Raw genomic sequence first — 23,170 nt, forward strand, 5'->3', positions numbered from 1 at the left:
ATAAAGTGAGATGAGCACTGCAACCCCAGAGTCGGTCACGACTGGACCTAATGGTCAGGGGTCCCTTTACCTTTTTAATATAACAGCACAGTATGTTATCAACACATCCAATAGTCCATCTTTTAAAAGCCTGGGGTCTTTGAGATGCATATGTGGAACAGAGGCTCATTTAATTTCTAAAAATAAGAGCCATTCAGTGTACAAAACCAGTGAGTTGACCACGAGCACCTATAAGCTCCTGGTTGGAAAATCCTGCCCTTCCTACACACACTTGTGGTGTATTTCAGATATTCATTGCTCTGTACATGAAATAGAATGATCGTGCCTGAAATATTTTGGATTTCACTGAACCTCCTGGTTCTACCATTAACTTTCTATTGGCCAAAATAAATAAATAAATAAATAAAAAATCCTAAATGTGTACAATTTTCAGGGCCAGCCCAAAGCGTGTTGTTGCCAGAAAATGCAAATGGCAGTCTCCACCTACAAATGCTAATTAAGCTGGGACACAGTTTGCTGGGACGTTCTCCTGTGCAATTATCAGCTGTGTTACTAATCTGACTTTGCCACGGTTGATGGGTCTAGTTCATGGGTAGGCAAACTAAAGCCCGGGGGCCAGATCCGGCCCAATCGCCTTCTAAATCTGGCCTGCGGACGGTCTGGGAATCAGCGTGTTTTTATATGAGTAGAATGTGTCCTTTTATTTAAAATGGATCTCTGGGTGATTTGTGGGGTCTGTCTGGTGTTTTTACATGAGTAGAATGTGTGCTTTTATTTAAAATGCATCTCTGGGTTATTTGTGGGGCATAGGAATTCCTTCATTTCTCCCCAAAAAACTAGTCCGGCCCCCCACAAGGTCTGAGGGACAGTGGACCAGCCCCCTGCTGAAAAAGTTTGCTGACCCCTGGTCTAGTTCTTTTTTAATCATGTGTCTTGGGGCCTGACTCTGGGAACAGGGAGATGTGGCAGTAGGGACTGGACTACGCAGTTAAGGAGAAGAGGCCAGAAAATGCAAAGTGCCTCTTCTTCCTGCCCTTCTTCCAACCAAGTTAATCCAGGTTGTTCTGTCAATGAGCCGTTACATCTCTGTTTGCTGTTGCTTGATGTTAGGGTGGTACATTCAAAAGCAAATTTATTCTGGGACTTGATCCTAAATGAGGACGTTGCTCTGGCCTGCATTGCTGAGATCTAAGAAGACAGAAGTCTGTCTCAGCAGTATTGTCACCCCAAATTCTACATGCAGCATTAATTTAAGCTCCATGGCAGGGAATGGGAGATTGGGTCTTCTGCTGAGATTCTCTCTCCAAGCTCTTTGTCTAGCAATGTTATACTTAGTAGTGGGTACATGGACTGATTGGGGATTTTGTTGCCACCTGACCCAGCTGCCTAACAACCTCCTTTTCTGCACTGTTTCAAAACTCAGAAAAATCTGTTTGACTAGAGAGAATGTATCCAGTTCCGTTAGGGCTTCAGATTAACAGGGGAAGTGGACACAGGCTGATTTTATCTCCTCTGGGCAGGCCCACGGGTTGAGTTGAGTCACACACATCAGGTCAAGGAGGGTCAATTACAGGTCTGAGAATTCAGGACCATGGATAGGTCCCAATGGGACCAGCTGCTGAATTATTGCCCTGTACAGTATTGCAGCTGTCTTCTTCTTTCTTCTTTGTCGATCACTTGTAGCCGAGTAAGATTGTCTTCCATCAACACGGTTTTAACAATGTGTCCGTAAGTGACTGTGGAGGCCAATTCTGGACCCACACGTCCTTCCACAGTGGGGACATTGGTTCCCGGGCGGGAGTTGATCACGGTGTGGATTTGCCAAGCGAGCCTTCCTCTTAGCACATTTCTCCCTTGCATTCTGAGTTCGAGTGTCTTCAAAGTCCATGACACCTTTGGTAAAGGCTGTTCTCCAACTGGAGTGCTTGCAGGCCAGTGTTTCCCAGTTGTCAGTGTTTATACTACATTTTTTAAAGATTTGCCTTAATACAGTCTTTAAACCTCTTTTGTTGACCACCAGCATTACGCTTTCCATTTTTAAGTTGGGAATAGAGTAGTTGCTTTGGAAGACGATCATCAGGCATCCACACAACATGACCAGTCCAACGAAGTTGATCTTGAAGAATCATTGCTTCAACACTGGTGATCCTCGTCTATAATATTGGGAAATGTGAGACAAGGATAAAAAATAAACGGAAAATTATCAGACAAGCTGAGGGAAGTTCTGGAAAAAAGGGTTTAAGTTAAAAACGGATGTATAATTTTGTAAATTTTTTTTTTAATGGAAAATCTAATAAAAAATATTTATTAAAAAAAAACTGGTGATCTTTGCTTCATCTGGTACACTGATATTAGTTCGCCTGTTGTCCCAAGTGATGTGTAAGACACCGCCATTCAATGGAGACACCACTGATGGAATCTTTCAAGAAGTTGGAGATGGTGTTTGTAAGTGGTCCATGTTTCACAAGCATACAGTAAGGTTGGTAGTACAATAGCTTTATAAACAAGCATTTTGGTTTCCCTGCGAATGTCCCGGTCCTCAAACACCCTGCACTTCAATCGGGAGAAAGCCACACTTGCAGAGCTCAAGAGATGCTGGATTTCGGCATCAATGTTGACCCTTGTGGAAAGATAACTCAGCGGAAAGAGAACTGAAGCTATCTGAGGACTTATGTAGGCTGACAAGGCCTGTTCTATAGAGAATGCCTGTGCTATAAGAAGGTACCCCTGGATGGAGCAGTCAGTACCTCCTCCTATAGCTGTTAAGCCCAACCAAACTTTACAATTTAATATCCCAATGTTCATGTTATAGAATCATAGAACTGTAGAGTTGGAAGGGACCCTGAGGATCATCTAGTCCAACCCCCTGCAATGCAGGAATATGGGGATTGAACCTGTGACCTTGGTGTTATCAGCACCATGCTGCAACCAACTGAGCTATCCACTCTTCCTTAGGCTGAACGTTATAGGTACATCTTCTACCAGGGATGTGGGGAGCGATGGGGATGTTCTGCTAGAGGGTCAGTGTTCAAACTTAAGGTGAGTGTGTCAGGAGTAAGGAGGGAGCTAATAGTAGGGCTGGCATCCCTGATAAATGCTTAAGATAAGGAAGGGGGCTTCAGTTTTTCCTAAAGCTTTTAAATAGAAACAAATAGAAATTGAAAGAGAACCTAAAAATGTGGGAAGGGCGGGGGGCACCCCCCCTCAGGTTGCTTGTAATTTGAGCCTGGCGTCTGCTGCCCCGATGTGGTTTGAAGATGTTGCACAACTAAGCCTCCATATGTGTGCAATCAAAAGAGCCTTTGTTTCAAGATAAGTTTATTTCAAAATGGAAATTAAGCCTTTGTAATTCAAACTAACCTTAAAAACATATTCCTGACTGTGGTGGGAAGAGCATAGAAAAGGGGGGAGGCAATTAAGCAGTCAGTCGTATTTTTATTTAGGCTTTTACCTCTGGGTCCATAGTCTGCTATGATCCAGGAAGGGTTGTGAGTTGTTGGTTTCGGATAATGCTGCTGTGGATGCAATCCAAAGCCAATCACACAAACATATTTTTTCTTCCGTGAAGGAAAACGTTCCATTCAATGAGCATTCCTTGTTATTCACATGCGGAATTTCCCTACACATTAAGAAGGAGGCACTGCTGTTTCAGAGTCTACACTCATCCAGTTTTGCGCTAAACTGTGTCCGAGTCCAGTAGTGTTTTATTGCTGTTTGGTACACCAGATTGCAGGGACACGGGTGGCGCTGTGGGTTAAACCACAGAGCCTAGGGCTTGCCGATCAGAAGGTTGGCGGTTCGAATCCCCTTGAAGGGGTGCACTCCCATTGCTCGGTCCCTGCTCCTGCCAACCTAGCAGTTCGAAAGCACTTCAATGTGCAAGTAGATAAATAGGTACCGCTCCAGCGGGAAGGTAAACGGCGTTTCCATGCGCTGCTCTGGTTTGCCAGAAGCGGCTTAGTCATGCTGGCCACATGACCCAGAAGCTGTACACCAGCTCCCTTGGCCAATAAAGCGAGATGAGCGCCACAACCCCAGAGTTGGTCACGACTGGACCTAATGGTCAGGGGTCCCTTTACCTTTACACCAGATTGCGTAAGGTGACCCGGTCCACAAATCAGATTGCATGATCTGTCACTTTTTATACTCCACATTCTCAGTTTCTGCAGGGGGAGGGGAAAACTTAGATTTCATTAGACAACATTCTGAATGATCGGTTTGGACTGAACTCTTTCCCCTTTTTTTCTCCCATCAGTTGAGATCTCCTGATCAGACCCTTTTTTGAAAGTTAGGCAGGAAGATACCAGGGCAACCCTCCTTGATCACAGTCATCTGCCATCTTCATTGATAACTTTTAGATACCATCTAAATCCATCTTGTGTTTTTCTTTATATAAAAAACCTTTTTGTAAAATGATCTAAGTAACAGAAACTTTACTTTCTGTCGGGATTCTTCTTTTGCTCTAACATGGTAGCTTTCTATGGGCAGGGGGTTTTGTTTTTCAAAATGGGGGAGTATCCAAACTCGATATATATAATGAAAAAGAGTATGTATATCTCTTGCTCTCTGTGGGGGGAGAGAGAGAGAGAGAGAGAGACATATATGTGTGTGTGTATATACTATAGATAGGGAAGAAAACTGAAGGTGGGTATGATCAAGCCAATTTGGTATCTTTAATTCCAGCTCTGGGCAAAGCAGGTTTTTAAAGCACCAGAAGAAACTTGGAGAACTGATGGCCAGAGACAATAGGGAGATGTGTGCAACATAGGCGTTAAGCAATCCTTATTATTATTATTATTATTATTATTATTATTATTATTATTATTATTATTATCTTTTCTTTTTTTTAAATGGAGGCCAAGGCAGTCAGCCTTCCAAACTGATGGCACAGTTTAGTCGGCAGATGCACGAGATTCTTTCATCTCAGGGTCCGCAGGGGGGAAATATTCCTGCTGCGTTGCAGAATCTCAGCCTCGGGGGGAGGGGAGGCGGGGGCAGAAGAGGAGGAGGCATGAATGACCTAGTGCGCACGCGCGGCGTCACGTGACCGTCCCTACCTTTCCAACATGGCGGCGCCCAGTTCCTCCGCCCGGGCGCTTCACCTCCTACAGGTAACGGGGCTCAGGAAGTGCAGAGAGGGAGAAACGGCGCTCCGGGTCGCGGTCCCTTCTTGGAGGGAGCGAAATGCGGCAGCCGAGGGACGAAAAAAAGGCTGGGGGAAACCGGGAGCCGCTGTGGCGAAAGCGAGGTTGAGGTTGGGGACGGTGTTCTGGATTCGAATCCCGCCACGCGGCCGCGGTGCTTCCGGGGCGGAAGTGGGCGAGTCGCCGCCTTACAGTCAGGGTGGGATAGTTGTTGTTGTTGTTGTTGTTGTTGTTTAGTCGTGTCCGCCTCCTCGTGACCCCCTGGACCAGAGCACGCCAGGCCCTCCTGTCTTCCACTGCCTCCCGCAGTTTGGTCAAACTCATGCTGGCAGCTTCGAGAACACCGTCCAGCCATCTCGTCCTCTGTCGTCCCCTTCTCCTTGTGCCCTCCATCTTTCCCAACATCAGGGTCTTTCCCAGGGAGTCTTCTCTTCTCATGAGGTGGCCAAAGTCTTGGAGCCTCAGCTTTAGGATCTGTCCTTCCAGTGAGCACTCAGGGCTGATTTCCTTCAGAATGGAGAGGTTTGATCTTCTTGCGGTCCATGGGACTCTCAAGAGTCTCCTCCAGCACCAGAATTCAAAAAGCATCAATTCTTTGGCGATCAGCCTTCTTTATGGTCCAGCTCTCATTTCCACACATCACTACTGGAAAAAGCATAGCTTTTACTATTCGGAACTTTGTTGGCAAGGTGATGTCTCTGCTTTTTAAGATGCTGTCCAGCTTTGTCATTGCTTTTCCCTCAAGAAGCAGGTGTCTTTTAATTTCGTGGCTGCTGTCACCATCTGCAGTGATCATGGAGCCCAAGAAAATAAAATCTCTCACTGCCTCCATTTCTTCCCCTTCTATTTGCCAGGAGGTGATGAGACCAGTGGCCATGATCTTCGTTTTTGTTTTTTTGGATGTTGAGCTTCAGACCATATTTTGCGCTCTCCTCTTTCGCCCTCATTAAAAGGTTCTTTAATTCCTCCTCACTTTCTGCCATCAAGGTTGTGTCACGTGGCAAATGAAAAATGAAAACGAGTGTGTATAACATTTCTATACCACATTTTCCTTCCAGGAAGTTCAAGGTGGTGTACATGGCTCTCCTATTCCCCTTTTAATCCTCACAACAACCCTGTGAAGTAGGTTAGGTAGCTAAGAAGTAATAGTGCCACTGTATTCTGCTCTGGTCTGACCTCACCTGGAGTACTGGGTCCAGTTCTGGGCACCACAGTTCAAGAAGGACACTGACAAACTGGAGCGTGTCCAGTGGAGGGCAACCAAAATGGTCAAAGGCCTGGAAACGATGCCTTATGAGGAACGGCTAAGGGAGCTGGGCATGTTTAGCCTGGAGAAGAGGAGGTTAAGGGGTGATATGATAGCCATGTTCAAATATATAAAAGGATGTCACATAGAGGAGGGAGAAAGGTTGTTTTCTGCTGCTCCAGAGAAGCGGACACGGAGCAATGGATCCAAACTACAAGAAAAAAGATTCCACCTAAACATTAGGAGGAACTTCCTGACAGTGAGAGCTGTTCGACAGTGGAATTTGCTGCCAAGGAGTGTGGTGGAGTCTCCTTCTTTGGAGGTCTTTAAGCAGAGGCTTGACAACTATATGTCAGGAGTGCTCTGATGGTGTTTCCTGCTTGGCAGGGGGTTGGACTCAATGGCCCTTGTGGTCTCTTCCAACTCTATGATTCTATGATTCTATTCTAAGAGATGGTGACTGGCCCAGAGTCATCCAGTGAACTTCGTAGCTGAGTGGGGATTCAAACCCTGGTCCCTCAGGTTCCATGCTTGCAAGTCGTAAAGTGGTATACATGGTACAGAGAAAAATAAGATGTTCTCTCTCCCCCCTCCCCCATAATTACAATGTGTGATGTTGTTGTTGTTGTTGTTGTTTAGTCATGACCGACTCTTCGTGACCCCCTGGACCAGAGCACGCCAGGCCCTCCTGTCTTCCACTGTCTCCCGCAGTTTGGCCAAACTCATGCTGGTAGATTCGAGAACACTGTCCAGCCATCTCGTCCTCTGTCGTCCCCTTCTCCTTGTGCCCTCCATCTTTCCCAACATCAGGGTCTTTTCCAGGGAGTCTTCTCTTCTCATGAGGTGGCCAAAGTCTTGGAGCCTCAGCTTCACGATCTGTCCTTCCAGTGAGCACTCAGGGCTGATTTCCTTCAGAATGGAGAGGTTTGATCTTCTTGCAGTCCATGGGACTCTCAAGAGTCTCCTCCAGCACCAGAATTCAAAAAGCATCAATTCTTCGGCGATCAGCCTTCTTTATGGTCCAGCTCTCACTTCCATACATCACTACTGGGAAAACCATAGCTTTAACTATATGGACCTTTGTCAGCAAGGTGATGTCTCTGGGTTTTTACTGTGTACATTACTTTTTTAATGTACTGTGTAGAATCACAGAATTGTAGCATTGGAATGGACCCTGAGGGTCCAACCCCCTGCAATGCAGGAGGAATATTTTAGCCCAAGGTGAGGCTCAAACCCATGACCCTGTCATTAAGAGCCTCACGCTCTGCTGACAGGGTTTTATTATTATTTTGCGTTAGGGGCTTCTGGTCTCCTGTTAGGGCCCCCTCTTCCTCCCTGCCCTCAGCCATGTGTAGTTGGAATGGAGTTTCACAGACATCTATGTTAATATAAAACTGCTCAAAGGTGGATTACCTCATTTTGTAATCAGGGTCTCAATAATAATAATAATAATAATAATAATAATAATAGTAATAATAATTTATTATTTATACCCCACCCATCTGGCTTGGTTTCCCCAGCCACTCTGGGCGGCTCCCCAGCCACTTTTGTCATCTGAGCAGCCCAGTACCTCCATAATACAACACTGCCAAGGCTTGTGAAGCTAACACAGGGGTTTGAGTTCATCCCCAGAGGTGCACTCCAATGTCTCTTGAAACAGACAGAGGATAGCAATTTATTCCTGACAGTTTTTGATAGATTGGCGATGGTAGTGGTAGTGGGAGTATGAAGTAAACAGTAACAACAGTTCCTTCTGACTGTTCAAAGTGTCTCCTGTATATAAGGGTGCAGTTGTGTGGGGGTTGGACTTACTAAGCAAATTGCAGGGGTTTGGACTAAATGACCGTCGTGGTCCTTTCCAGTTCTACAATTCTATGATTCTGTGAAAGAACATTAAGAGCATTGCAAGAAAGAGCCCATCGTAAGGGACTTTGCAAAACTAACTTTGGTGCCTGTAAGTCTAAATGCCTAAGCATCCTTTCTCTTCTTTTTGTCCATTCAACAGCTAGTGGCCGCCTGAGTACAGACTGCTAGCATTCCCCTTTTCCTGCAAGTCCTCTATCTCTCAATGGCTCACAAAACACAGGCTACAAGATTGCCACCTGGCCTTTTTAAAAACTGCACAAACAACATCAGCCAATTTTGTGTTTTTATCTTGTATTTTTATCCTCTGAACTGCCTTGAGACCTTTGAATAAAAAATTGGTATACAAATTTAATTAATTAACAACAACAACATGGTGCTGTTTTTAATTAGTCTCAATGCCAGGGATGACTGGAGAGTATTAGGATGGCTCATTGGCGCCTCTTTTCTATCAGAGAAGTGTCTTTGGAGTGGAGATCGGAAACCCAGCTGCACTCCAGCTACCAAGCTTGACCTATTGTTTTGTTGCTGGTGGTAGCAGACAGGAAGCTTCAAAATTGGGCATTTCAGGGGCAAGGTGTTGGTGGCATTGGTTCCAAAGCTTTGCAGATACCCTGAGGGGCTTCTTACACTATACTGAAACTTATATAGAAAAAAATGACTATTTTGTCCAATATTGGCAAAAACAAGGGGCTTCATTATCCCTAACTGCAATCTTTGGGATTGCAGGTATGAGCGCCAAACAAGGTTTCTGCTCTACGTTGGCTGTGTCCTGAACAGGAACACTCTTCTTTGTGGTTAGAATACGCTGCAATGTTTTGCTGTGATTCTTCATTTGTTCCTTGTGATACGAAGCGAGTAGTTGGGTGCCTGTCAATTTGGGAGTGAAGCATCCTCTAAAAGATAAGGTAGTGATTTCAACACAGTCAGGGGACTCCCCCAGGTACCCAGAATTAGTTTGAAAAGAGAAAGAAACCCTAGAAATGGCCTAAGAAGGGCTTATGAGTTTCCAGGACCTACAGAACATTGAGGGCAGCTGACCTGTGGCCTGTTGGGTGGGGGAGAGAAAGAATTAGAAAAAATAACTTTTGGTAAGTACAGTGGTACCTCGGGTTAAGTACTTAATTCGTTCTGGAAGTCCGTACTTAACCTGAAACTGTTCTTAACCAGAAGCACCACTTTAGCTAATGGGGCCTCCTGCTGCTGCCGCACCGCCGGAGCACAATTTCTGTTCTCATCCTGAAGCAAAGTTCTTAACCTGAAGGACTATTTCTGGGTTAGCGGAGTCTGTAACCTGAAGCGTATGTAACCTGAAGCGTATGTAACCTGAGGTACCAATGTATAGTGATTCTGAAGTGAGAATTACAAGTAAAGGGATCTGTGCACAAAGGATTTAAAAAACCTCTCCCTGCATGCTGTTTGTGGTAGTTTTAGCAGTATGTATTCAGCAGTATTCTTATTTGCCAGAAACACCCACTACATGTGCTATAAAGTACTAAGTTTTACAAATATCAGCCAGTCATGAACATGAGTCATCTGGTACTTCGTAGCACACTGGGGGAAGAGTTTGTTTGGTGGGGTGTAGAAAAATAAATAGCAGTATCCTCCCATTCTAAACTCCTGAAACCTCCTACCTTTATGAGTCTTAAATTACAAGGTTCCTTTTTTGCAGCGGTCAATTTCTGAACAAGAGCACTCCTATTAAGGGGCTTGGAACACATTGGACACACCTTTAGTTGCAGGACCCCAATCCACTTGTCTCTTTTAATGCTGGGCTTCAGTCATGTTATGCTTGTCATTTTGGAAACAAAATGGGGCCAGCCAAAAATCAGGTGGTAGTTTTTGCATTTTCAGAAGACAACTCAGTTAAAGCAAAAGTGGCTTCAAAGATCTGTGAAATGTTGAATGTGTCAAATAAGGAAGGCAGTTGCTCTGCTTCAGCCCCTGACGGTATCTTAACAGTAACTATTAGGTTGCCATTATGTTAAAAATGTTCCTCGCAGAACTTATAGGACAAGGTTTCAGCAGTGGAGGAAAGGAGTAGTGTTCAGGTTCGAGACTGGCAGATTCAAACATAAGCCTTTAGTCGTCTTGCATCCTGTTGTTGTTGTTTAGTCGTGTCCGACTCTTCGTGACCCCCTGGACCAGAGCACGCCAGGCCCTCCTGTCTTCTGCTGCCTCCCGCAGTTTGGTCAAACTCATGCTGGTAGCTTCGAGAACACTGTCCAACCATCTTGTCCTCTGTCGTCCCCTTCTCCTTGTGCCCTCCATCTTTCCCAACATCTGGGTCTTTTCCAGGGAGTCTTCTCTTCTCATGAGGTGGCCAAAGTCTTGGAGCCTCAGCTTCACGATCTGTCCTTCCAGTGAGCCTCTTGCATCCTAATCCCACATAAATGTGCATAGAAATGAGTCATTTATTTTTATAGGACTTAATTCCATGTAAATGTGCCTAATCTTTCGCTCCTAGTCCTAAACACTTATTGCTAGTTTCCTCATCTACAAATATCAAGGAAACATCTGGGTTTATAGTGACGCAGTACCAAAGTGTTTGGTATTCCCCACTCTAAATCCCTTTTTCTTAGCATACCAAGTGGCTTAAAAGCAAAATGTCTATCAATGAAAATTAAATTTCTGGTGTTTTCTCACACCCATATGTAAAGCCAAAAGGGTGTTGAAGTCCTCTGTCTTCCATTGTGAAGCAGCTGCCAGGATCTAAAATAAAAATATATAAAATATTGATAAAGTTTGATGTCCCGTTGTTTGCATAACTTCCTAGATTTCTCTGGCAAGCAGATGTTTCTGTGCTTGCATGCCTGCTGGAAAATGCTCAAATTTGGGCTTCGTCAAACATGTTGTTGGGGAAGGGAGTTTCAAAGTCACTGAAAAGGAAAGCCCTTGCTAATCACACCTTGATGGTACAGAGGCTGCCATCAAGCAGTTTGCCTGTTTGCTATAATGGTAAGTCCCTAAGTGTTCTAGAAATTATAGGTTAAAACAATCAGAATTGTGCATGAATGGCAATAAGAAACACAGTAGAACAAAAGTGTGTCCTGTTCCAGAGACTCATCATGTTGAAAAGTGGTTGCTGCATTCTGTACTACTTTTAAGTCACTGATTCTGCAGTTTGAAAATGTTTTATAATGGGTACAGAAAGGGAATAAAGCTTCTGAGACGTTTCTCAGAATACCGTATTTTTCGCTCTATAAGATGCACCAGACCATAAGACGCACCTAGTTTTTGGAGGAGGAAAACAAGAAAAAAAATATTCTGAATCCCAGAAGCCAGAACAGCAAGAGGGATCACTGCGCAGTGAAAGCAGCAATCCCTCTTGCTGTTCTGGATTCTGGGATAGCTGCGCAGCCTGCATTCGCTCCATAAGACGCACACACATTTCCCCTTACTTTTTAGGAGGGAACTTGCCAGGGAGTATATTTCCTCTTTAGAACCTAGTTGGTTTACACTTCCAAACAGTATTTCTAGTTTCAAATATAGATGAAGTTTAAACCATTGTTAAAGATGTGCATGTAGAAGGTTTTGCTATAATTTCCAAATTATTTTGAGTGGTTTGTGGGCATGTGTAAGAAACAGATAGACGTAAGTACAGCCCTTCTGAATTTAACCAAATCTCCATTTACTGTGTAATCTTTTGCTTGTTCACTCTGAAGAAAATCCCATTTAGTTCAGCGCCACTTACTTTGAAGTGCCTGTTAAAATCATTTTATCCACAGCAGGCAGCTGATGGCTTCTGGAAATCTTACATGAAGGGAGTTAAGAAATTGGAACACCCTCCACATGCAGATACTGGCTTTGTATATTTATACAGGGATAGGATTCTCTAGGCTCTATTAGGAGATTTATGTATTTTTGTGAATTCCCCTTTAGTGTGCTGGAACCCACAAAATGGGTCACGCTTCTTAAGCTGGGTCTTATCAGTGGTATCACCACTATTTTAATTTGTTTGTTTGTTTATATTGTTTAGAAGAGAAGGGCGGAAGAGAAAAGAGGAGAAAAACAGGAGGAATGTGCAGAGGAGGGAGAGAATATTACCTAAGCATATGGTAAAATTTTGAAATGGTGCCAGGGAAATATTGGATGTTGCTGATCTAGTATATCACTTTTCCTTATTCTTTGCTCTCAGTCTTCACAATCTGTATTAAGTGTTTTTTACGTGGGTTTAAACTTCTGCACTGTAATGTGTGAATTGCCCTGAGTTTCTGTTGAGATTGTGTATAAAACAGGGTTTAAAATTAGCAAGAAATACAAATGTTTTATAAAATTTACAATTATTATTTCTATTATTATTTCCCTGACTTAATAGTGCTAATGGGTATTTGATGCAGTTAACTGACAAGTTTAAATAGATTTAACAATGCAGTCCTAAAGAAATCTACTCAAAAGTAAGTCCCATTGATTTACCATGCAATCCTAACCTCCTATGTCAGTCCTATTGAATTCGTTGGGTAAGTGGAGTTAAGATTGCAGCCTTACTCTCAGGTACAATATAGGCTGAGCTTGTTTGCGTGATTTACTGGAGCTGCAGGCTGCATCCAAACCTACTCCTACTCAGAGAAGGCCTATTAAAATGCATGGACACAAGTAACTTGCATTCGTTCATTTCAGTGGGTCTGCTCTGAGTAGCACTGGCTTACAACCCCTATGTTTGCTAGCACATCCAGACTTCATAGTCTTCAGCTCAAGGTAAGAGTTTGCACACAGGTTTCTCTCTCTTTCTCTCCCCCGCCCCCCAAACACGCTCTTTCCTTCAGTCTCCTGGCAGTTTCTCTTTGTCTAACCAATTTGGAAATTCATAACTAGCAAACCAACTAAAAACATGTGGAACTCTGTGGCTCAAATTATAGCTAAGTAACAATAAGGGGGAAGTCTAAGCATGATCCTTCTCCATTTCCTGAGTTGCTGCCGCCTCATTAATCAGGGCTCAAGTGGTATAAGCGAAGCAGCTTGCTTTGTCGCTGGCGCAGCGGCTTCTTCGTCCCCTTCCCCACCCCCTGTGTGCCTTCACAGTAGGGAAAACTAGAGAGGGAAACCATCAATCTTTCTTGTCGCACATGTCAGCAGCGATCCGCTCCTCTCTTCCTGCGTTCGTTCTTTCTCTCTCTCTCCTGCTCGCTTGCATACATATGAGCGTGCACACACAAACACACCTGTATTTAAAATTAGCTTTGCGACCTTATCGTTTCCTTACCTGCTCTCTTTAAACAGATGGGTCGATCTGTAACCTGGAATCTTCTACTCCAAAGTGCAAACAAATCCAAAGAAAAGGCTTCGGAGCCAGATAGCACTGACTTCACTTGACAGTTAACAGCACGTGTGCCATAACTGTATTTCATAACATGATTTCAAAAAGAAAAGGGGTGGGGGGAGATTGGAACAATTTGTTTAATCTGCACGTTAATGGCCATATTGGTATGGCTGCCTAGTACTACTAAGGTTCTCAAAATCTGTATGTTAGATCTTTTGATTATTCCTAACTAAATTCCACACCATTTTTTTTACATTGCTTTTAAAGATGAATAAATAAGAAATGTGCAGAGGCAATAGTGTAGTTGACACCTGTTCCACCCCCCCACCCCCCCGTTTCTGTGCTCGTATCTACTGTGATTCAAAAATGTAAGCAGGCAAAGCTTTCTTCGTGTGGAAAAAGTCGAGGGAAAAGCTTCAGGTGCCAAATTTCTGTGTTAGATTGTTAATAGCTCCGAAGCTGAGCCAGTTAACAAAGCAGAGTTGGAAGCCCAGTACAGTGGTGCCCCGCAAGACGAACGCCTCGCAAGACGGAAAACCCGCTAGACGAAAGGGTTTTCCGTTTTGGAGGCGCTTCGCAAAACGAATTTCCCTATGGGCTTGCTTTGCAAGACGAAATTTCTTGCGAGTTCCTGCGGATTCCCCCCCCCTTTTCCCCTTTCCCCCCCTTTTCCTAAGCCCTAAGCCGCTTATCAGCTGATCCGCTAAAAGCCGCTAAACCGCTAATAGCGCTAATCCGCTAAGCTGTCAATGGGCTTGCTTCGCAAGACGAAAAAACCGCTATACGAAGAGCCTCACGGAACGGATTAATTTCGTCTTGCGAGGCACCACTGTACAAGGACTGGGAAACCATCCAGTAAAAACAACTGACGCACCACACCTCAGGACTGTCCTACAATGGAAGTGAAGCTTACTGGTGTCTTCTAGAAATCACTTTTCCTCACTCTACAGAATTACATTGTGGAGCTCATAACATATACACGTAGAACCTGCAACGAAATACAGTGGTACCTCTGGTTAAGAACTTAATTCGTTCCGAAGGTCCGTTCTTAACCTGAAACTGTTCTTAACCTGAAGTACCACTTTAGCTAATGGGGCCTCCCGCTGCTGCGGTGCCACTGTGGCGCAATTTCTGTTCTCATCCTGAAGCAAAGTTCTTAACCCGAGGTACTATTTCTGGGTTAGCGGAGTCTGTAACCTGAAGCGTCTGTAACCCGAGGTACCACTGTATTGTTGTGCAGAGTGGTCAGGGTTCCAGCCAACCAGACAGACCACCGTTAATGATACTCCATTACATTACTCTTCCATTCGTTTTCCATTTCCCTTTCCACATTCTCCAGTCAGCCTTCCATTCCTACCAGGCACACTCAACCCTCCTCAGTAGGCTGTTTTTTGCATCTGCCCTCTCTTCTAGGGTTCTTTCATTCTGCATATATGTACCTCTGCAAACCTTTGAGGTTTCCCCAAGCCTGTTGATCTTGTGGGTGGCTGGTGCCATTTTGCCTATATCACGATCTGCACTCAGATAATGAATCTGTTGCTCTTATATAGGATCTTATGCCCCTGTTTCCAGCAAAGGTTGAGGTCTTTTAAGACTGGTCACAAAACCGTACTATGCAGAATTCTCTGATGCTAAGGGATTTTTTCTCTGGACAGAAATGGTAATTCTTGAGTGGCTGTAGTCTGAGTTGGCATCTCCTATGGCTTATATTTCTGCCCATTGGGAACTCTTGAGAAACATACTCTTTCTCTCTCTTTTTAATCCTTTACTAACTCCAGATCTTTTAAGCATGTGGCTCTGATGTCCTGACCTCAACATTTCAGTCAAGCACATTCCAGCCCTATGATTTCATGACACCAGACTGAACTCCCTGCTATGTTGCCTTCTGACTCTTGCAGGGTGAATAAACAGTGAGCAAAGCCTGTAGCAGGGCAGTGTGGCTTTTAGCACTATGATTTCAGAATTCTTATTTTTAATGAATATTATTTTAAGCTGAAATGAAACGCTTTGTGCAACTCGTATTTTATTATTAATGAGGTATCAAATCCAGAAAAATATTGTGCAATAACAACTGAAGCGTTATAAGCATTTTAAAAACCATCAGCACAAGGAAAAACTTCATTATTGCATCGTTTTGCCAAAACTATCAATAATCTACCACTTATATTCCCCTCATTACACAATTGTAATGGCGCGATTTGTTAATCTGTGACCATTATATGTTTATATTTCTTTCCTGCATGATTCATTTTATCTCCCCTGTGCCATAGCATGTGTCAAGCACTTTAATATTTAAAATGTGCCAGCAGTATTTGTAATTTAAAATTAAGTTTTGAATCCAATTCCATTGATTTTGTCACTAGCTATTCTGTCCACTGGGAGTTAATGTGGTATTGCCCTTTTTGAAATACACAATCTGTTTATTGAATTCCACTCTACCTGAACCTCTTAGGCTGGAGTTTATGCCCACTCACCTGAAAGTACGTAGAGAAATTTGAGTAGAAACGTGTAGGATTGCACTGTTAATCAGATAGTGTGTCATTCAATCTCTTGGCTCCCGTTTGATGAATGGTTACTCTATTAAAAAAAACCCACTGCTTTATCACTGCCATTTATTTTTCTAAGAGGCTTTCATTATCTGCTGACATAATATTTTGTTAACGTTTTGTGGATATAACAAAGTAATTTCTTAGCTTATGCTTTCTTTTATCCTTATAAAGTTTTATCTACAGTCAGGTAACAGTACAGTTGGAGCATATGTAATTTCCTTCATCCGTATCCAATTTGAGCTCAGTATTTTTATAAAGGATATAGCGGGTTTGTGAGAAGATGAGGCACCTTGGATACAGATGTACTGTAAATATCATTCGTGTTCCTACTTAGGCTGTAACTACTTATGAGCTTTCTCTGCTACAGCTCTTAATGACTGAATGAGTGAATTGTTTCTCCGATGCAGAGAGTCGGGGCCGAGATAGTGATGGTTATTTGGAGGACATTATAGCGAAAATAAGATTCTCAGTTAGAATCCCTAATAGGAACTTCACCTCTTCCCAGCTTTAAACATCAGCACATGGAAAATATTTTAAATAAAAATTATTTCCAGTTGATTACAGGGTATTGTTGTTGGAGTGTTTGAAGTGGAATAGACCAGACTCTGGCAAGCTTAGGATGGAAGAAAGCAAATGTTCTAATTTAGCTAAACTGTGCATATGTGATTCTTTCAATCTCTCTTCCCCCTCAACAACAACAAAAAATTAGTTGTTTCCAGGCATTTAATCATTTCAGTTGTTTCTCTATGAACTGTCTCTAAGCAATATATTTTTAGTTACAGATAGGTAGCCGTGTTGGTCTGCCATGGTCAAAACAAAATAAAAAAATTCCTTCCAGTAGCACCTTAAAGACCAACTGAGTTAGTTCTAGGTATGAGCTTTCGTGTGCATGCACACTTCTTCAGATACACTGAAACAGAAGTCACCGGACCTTTCTATATAGTGAGAAGGTGGGGAGGGGTATTACTCAGAAGGGTGGTGGGAATGGGTGATTGGCAGATAGCTGCGATGAGCCTGTTGACGACTCTTAACGACTGCAATAGGTCTAACAGGAAAAAGCAAGGGGTGAGAAGGTGAAAAATGGCTTTGTCATGTATAATGAGATAAGAATCCAATGTCTTTATTCAAACCAGGTCTCTCCATAGTTTTAAGTTTGGTGATAAGTTGCAATTCAGCAGCTTCTCTTTCCAGTCTATTTCTGAAATTCCTTTGTAATAGAACAGCTATTTTTGTTATTTAATATATTTTTGTTATTGCAGAAGTATCCATAATGGGTCACGGTATTTGAGGTGTAGTGTTTGATTGTGCACTTAGTGCGATCACTCCTTTTCCGCTTCACATCATACTACACCTTTAATTGTTGTTGTTGTTTAGTTGTTCAGTCGTGTCCGCCTCTTTGTGACCCCCTGGACCAGAGCACGCCAGGCACTCCTGTCTTCCACTGCCTCCCTTGGTCAAACTCATGCTGGTCAAACTCATGCTGGTAGCTTCGAGAACACTGTCCCACCATCTCCTCCTCTGTCGTCCCCTTCTCCTTGTGCCCTCCATCTTTCCCACCATCAGGGTCTTTTCCAGGGAGTCTTCTCTTCTCATGAGGTGGCCAAAGTACTGGAGCCTCAGCTTCAGGATCTGTCCTTCACGAGCTACACCTTTAATTAGCAAATTGCAAGTGTTCTGCATGTTAAGGAAACCTTGCTGTTTTCTTCAAGATAGCAGGTTTCCCTTTATAAAACAAAACAAAACAAAAAACACCTAGCATTTTTCTGGTAGGAAAGAGGGCATGTGTCTACCACACAAAGCTGCCTTTTACCACACAAAGCTGACTTTTACAGTGGTGCCCCGCAAGACGAATGCCTCGCAAGACGGAAAACCCGCTAGACGAAAGGGTTTTCCGTTTTGGAGGCGCTTCGCAAAACGAATTTCCCTATGGGCTTGCTTCGCAAGACGAAAATGTCTTGCGAGTTCCTGCGGGGGTTTTTCCCTCCCCCCCCCTTTTCCTAAGCCCTAAGCCGCTTATCAGCTGATCCGCTAAAAGCCGCTAAACCGCTAATAGCGCTAATCTGCTAAACTGCCAATGGGCTTGCTTCGCAAGATGAAAAAAACGCTATATGAAGAGCCTCACGGAACGGATTAATTTCGTCTTGCGAGGCACCACTGTACTATTGATTCATCAAGTTTAGCGATGTCTCTTCTGACTGTTTCTGACTATCCAGGGTCTCTGTCAGAGGGTCTCTCCCTTCCTCTTCTCTCTTTGATTCTGTGACCCTTTTAACTGGAGAAATCTGGGACTGAACCCAGCGTCTTCTGAATGCAAAGTGTGTGTGCTGAACCACAGCCGCTCCAGCAACTTCCCACTACTCCGCATGGCAGATTACTTCTGAAACTGGGAGGGCTTCAAAAGCTGCTGGTGGTATGGCATAGAATCTGTTGCATTTACAACGTATATACGAATTTGATGGTGTGTCCAGAGGCATCTCTTAAGGGTAGGATTATGAGCAGAAGAAAGGGTACCCTCTTTCCGTAGCATCAAGTAAAATACCGTCTTTTTCCGTGTATAAGACTAGGTCCCGTCCCCCTGCAAAAAAAATAATGTCCAAAATTAGGAGGCGTCTTATATACACAGATAGTGTCGAGGGTGGATTTTCTTAAATCTGAGTCCCCCAAAATAGGGGGTGTCTTATGCATGGGGGCGTCTTATAGACGAAAAAATACGGTATGCCCTCTGTCCTGATATAATTTGTGCTTTTTTTTCACTCCTACTCCACAACATTGGCTGCCACATATGGGGAATGCAACACAGCAAGGGTGATGATGTTAGACAAATGTGGGAAATTTTTTTTACTATCCATTACGGAGGAGGTGAATATGACACTGGGGTGCAGTTTTGTGTAGCAGCCCTTTTGTTTTTGGAGAAACAGTCTTGGAAGAAGAAGTGTTGCATTTGAACATGAGCTTTGGTTAACAATCGAAAGTGGAAAGTAAAGTTAAATGGGCCACCCAGAAAGTTGCTTTCCTTTTTAGAGATCAGTCTGTCAGAGCTCACTTATGATTAATGATTTAAGCGGATTCTTAAAAAAGACAAATACCAAGTTATATCTCAGGGCTTGGTTTTGCTTTATATATATATATATATAAAACCCACCTTACTGAATAATGTAACTGTTTGGACAGTCATACTTTAGAGTTTCCTTCTTGAGTCAACAAGAATATTTGTCTCCCGTAGGAATAAGGGAGATGGTGAATATCTGAAAAACATTCTGGCATACAGAGAAAGGAAGGACTAGCAAAAAGAAATTGAATAACCAGAGCTGGAAATAATGATACTGCCATTACAATTTTTTTGAGGACATGACAACATTCTTTCTTGAGCGTCAACTATTTTCTATGAAGGTTTTAGCCGAACAATCTCTTCAGCTGTTTTTGAAGTGTATAACCTGATACGGTGAATTCTTACTCAGAAGAAATTTCCACTGTGTTCAGCAAGGCTTACACACAAGTAACCATGCTTAGATTTGCAGTCTTCGAATAGCAGTACATAACTGGTATTGTAGCAAACTTCCAGTCTTCCACTGAGAAACAGCAGTGGTTTATATTCTTTATATTTAAGACTTGCAATTTTGTTTCTGTTCCCACCAGTCCAGCAGTTGGTTTAACAAAAACACAAATCTTCACCACGTAAAGCAGATTAGGAGGTTGTTGGTTTTTTTTTTAAAAAAAATGTTTTTTAAAAAACCATAATGTGCAAGTTATTACAGTGCTGTCATGATGTTTTACAATATAATAAAAGTAATTAAAAAAAATAGGTTGCTGATCAAGGAACTTACAGTCTAAATTTAGAGGGAGGGGTTACGCAGGTAAACAAGATATAGAAATAAGCAAGTACAGAAGCACTTAATAAGGCTTTGTTTCAGTTGGAGATGAGGTTTGTGGGTTCCAGTAAAAGACTATGTGGGGGAAGAAGTGTGCAGGATTGAGAGGTGGCCCATCCACACTATAAATCTGTATCACTTGTAAATCACTTATTTTTATTTTTTGCTTACACAAACCATTGACGTTTTTGTTAACCACTTGCACATCACTAAAAGGTAGATTGCCAAGATGCCCAGCAATTTTCAACTATTTGTCTATTATTATTATTACGGTAATTAAAAATGACTGCCTTAGAATAATATATCACAACTCTGTCAAATTGTGGAAGATTGAGCTGCTAGGGCACAATCCAATTTAAAAGCTGCGTGGTCAGAGTCCTTTTGAAATGGACAAAAGCTCATGAGCCCCCAAAGTGCTGTGACTGAGAGTAATTGTAGAGTTTACCGTATGCTCAAATATCCATCTTTTTGCCTGTATTTGTCCTATGTATTTGCACAGAAAGTTGCAGGTATGTACCTGGGAACTTTCATACTGTTCAGTTCCCTGTGATTGTTTGCTACGCTAATGATTCATTCCGTTATGGCTTGGCTCCAGAATAAAGGTCTGAAAAGGATTTTCTCTGGGATTCAACCAACCGGGATCCCGCATCTGGGAAACTACCTTGGTGCTATCACAAGCTGGGTGAAGCTACAGGAAGAATGCAGTTCCGTATTATACAGCATTGTGGACCTCCACTCCCTCACCATACCAAGGGAACCAGCGGTTTTACGCACGAGCATCTTAGACGTCACTGCTGTTCTCCTTGCCTGTGGCATCAGCCCGCAGAAGTGCTTCATTTTCCAACAATCCCAGGTCAGTATTGCCCTCCGGCTCTGCATCTGATTTCAGTGGACAGAGCATAGCTCCACTTAGAGACCCCCCCCCCAATTATTATCTATATATGTGCTTTAGAAGTCAAAGCCAGGTTTGGATAATTTTTGAGGATACTTACTGTGGTCAACAGATAAATGAGATGTGAGGTTAAATCACAGAACTTAATAGTTTCGCAGAATTTCCTCCACCACCACCCACCCATCTTGTGCCCAACAGATTGTACAAAAGGGAAAAACCTGGGGTATATTATTTGATTATTGATGTAAACCTCCAAAATGTATTTTGTATAGTTAACTTTTTACCTATGTCCTCAGTATATTTTATTTTATTTTATTGCTATGGCTAGTGGCTGATGCAAATAAAGATTATTCTGATCTAATCTGATCTGGGCTATATGCAGGTTAGAATTTTGAACACCGCACTGCCTTAACTGGTGAGAGAAGTCTGCCAGCTCTATTTTGAAATGAGACCTTCTGTGAGATAACTCCATTGGCTCAGTTGCTGATGAATTAACAGGATGTGTAAGGGCGTTCTGACTGTTTTGTTTCGTTTCGTTGAAAAGTCGGCATCCAGAGCTTAGGGATAGATGTTAATGAAAAGAGTGGAACAAAGTAAGCAGTACCATTGAGTGTTGATCAGATGTCTGAACAGTATGTGAGTTTGTCTGCATGAGTAGTATGTGAATGATAAAGTGAGAGAGCGAGGGAAGAGGGTATGAATGAAGAGAGGTTATTAAACACAAGAAAGCACATTGGCAAATTTGCATAACTCTCCAATTGCTAGTTTTTGTTTATTTAGTTCCTTGGACACTCTTAGTTCTTAGTGTAGACTTACATCAACATAACAATTTCTAACAGCTGCAAAATTAATAACTGAACAGTATGTGATTGCTTTTAAAAGGTTTTAGGTGCTCAAAATGTTTTGAGTGGGTTTGAACTGTTTTTAAATGTTTTAAATATGTGTTTTTAAAACTTGAACTCCTTTAACCTTTTAATGTTTACCGCCCTGGACTCCTTTGGGAGGAAGAACAGGGTACAAATGTAATAAATGTAATAAATAATAATCATGGTTTAAAGAACTGACCCAACACCCCTGAATAAAACCAATAAAGGATACAACTAAAATACATCAGAACAAAAACCCTGCAACATTTGATTTCATATTAAATGTATTGTGTTATAAGAGAGGGAAGGAAAGTTAACTTATACGGGACACAAAGGACTCTACTAAATGGAGAACATCTAGCCTAATTCAGCCAAAAAATGTTATACACTAGAGAATAAACAGATCAGCCAAACTGTACTGTATTGCCATAATGTTTCAAAACTTATTTTATTTTAGAATTTAACAATGTATTCATAATATTTACCTGTTTACAAATGTATAAGGAGAGTCCTTTGGGAGCCACTGCATTGGCACTCAGCAGCAAAGTTTTCCTCTTTCTGAGTCCAAATTAAAATTGCAAAATTGGCACACTTTCTAGGTAAAGGGTGTCACCTTCCAAAGTCCAGAGAGAGATTCCAGGCATCAGGAAAATGTTAGTTGTCTTGTTTGCTCCTGTTGGCGAACATCAGCCATCAGTCAATTGGCTTGATAAATGAGATCACTCAGCAGCTGCAATAAGACCTTCTATTTAACTATTACTGTCATCTCCCATCTACATTGTATTTCAGAGGCAGGGAATTGCTGGCCCTGGGGGCCTCCCAATCGGGTCTGCAGCTCTCCCCCCACCCCCCATAGCAATTAGCTCTAATAGAAGGCTGTTTTCAAATGTAATTGCTGCATGGGGCAAGGACGATCTTTGTGGAGATTAGCCGGGGAGGGAAGGACTATAGCGGATAGTTGGTGTGGTGGCCTCCCAGCAGCTGAGGCACAGCTGCTTACCAGTAAGGAAAGGGGCAAGGCAATGGGGAGCTGGGAGTGGTGCAAAAGCTGCAGCAGAAACAACCTGCTGCTACTGCTGGTGTGTTTGCACCATGCTGACTTCCCTGCCAAATTTCTCCTCCCACTCTCTTTCCCAATAAGCAGCAGTGACTCAGCTGTTGGTAGGTCAGGTGAGCGTCACTGTGCTTTCCACTACTGTGGTAGTGTTAACCCTTGCAAGCTGCATTCTCCATAGAAATCTCCCTCCCACAGCAATCGTGCTTGCAGGCATGGGGAGTGAGAATCTGCATGTTGTGCATGAATGTAAGGATGTTTGTGAGTAAGGGAGTGAATGGTGTCCGTTGTGTGTGTTAGGTGGGAGAATGCATGTGAGAATGTGTGAGATAATGTTTGAGTGGTCCTGCCCACTTTTGCATTTGTCCCTCCCATCAGTAGCACAGACCCCACCCCCCAGAGAAGTAGGCACAAGGGAATGTGTCTC

The 23,170-nt window shown here is 42.9% G+C and overlaps 1 protein-coding gene across 1 annotated transcript in view; it reads left to right on the plus strand.

Annotated features, from left to right (window-relative positions):
• The first annotated feature begins 5,049 nt into the window (after window positions 1–5,049).
• The window catches only part of WARS2 (tryptophanyl tRNA synthetase 2, mitochondrial), a 30,530-nt gene continuing 12,409 nt past the window's right edge, over window positions 5,050–23,170 (plus strand). The window contains exons 1-2 of the mRNA XM_081845477.1: window positions 5,050–5,111; window positions 20,527–20,784. Coding sequence (XP_081701603.1) covers window positions 5,067–5,111; window positions 20,527–20,784 — 303 coding nt within the window. The 5' untranslated portion in view covers window positions 5,050–5,066. The remainder of the gene's footprint in view (window positions 5,112–20,526; window positions 20,785–23,170) is intronic.

This window comes from Podarcis erhardii (assembly GCF_964252035.2).
Source record: "Podarcis erhardii genome assembly, chromosome: 17".
Lineage (NCBI taxonomy): Eukaryota > Metazoa > Chordata > Lepidosauria > Squamata > Lacertidae > Podarcis > Podarcis erhardii.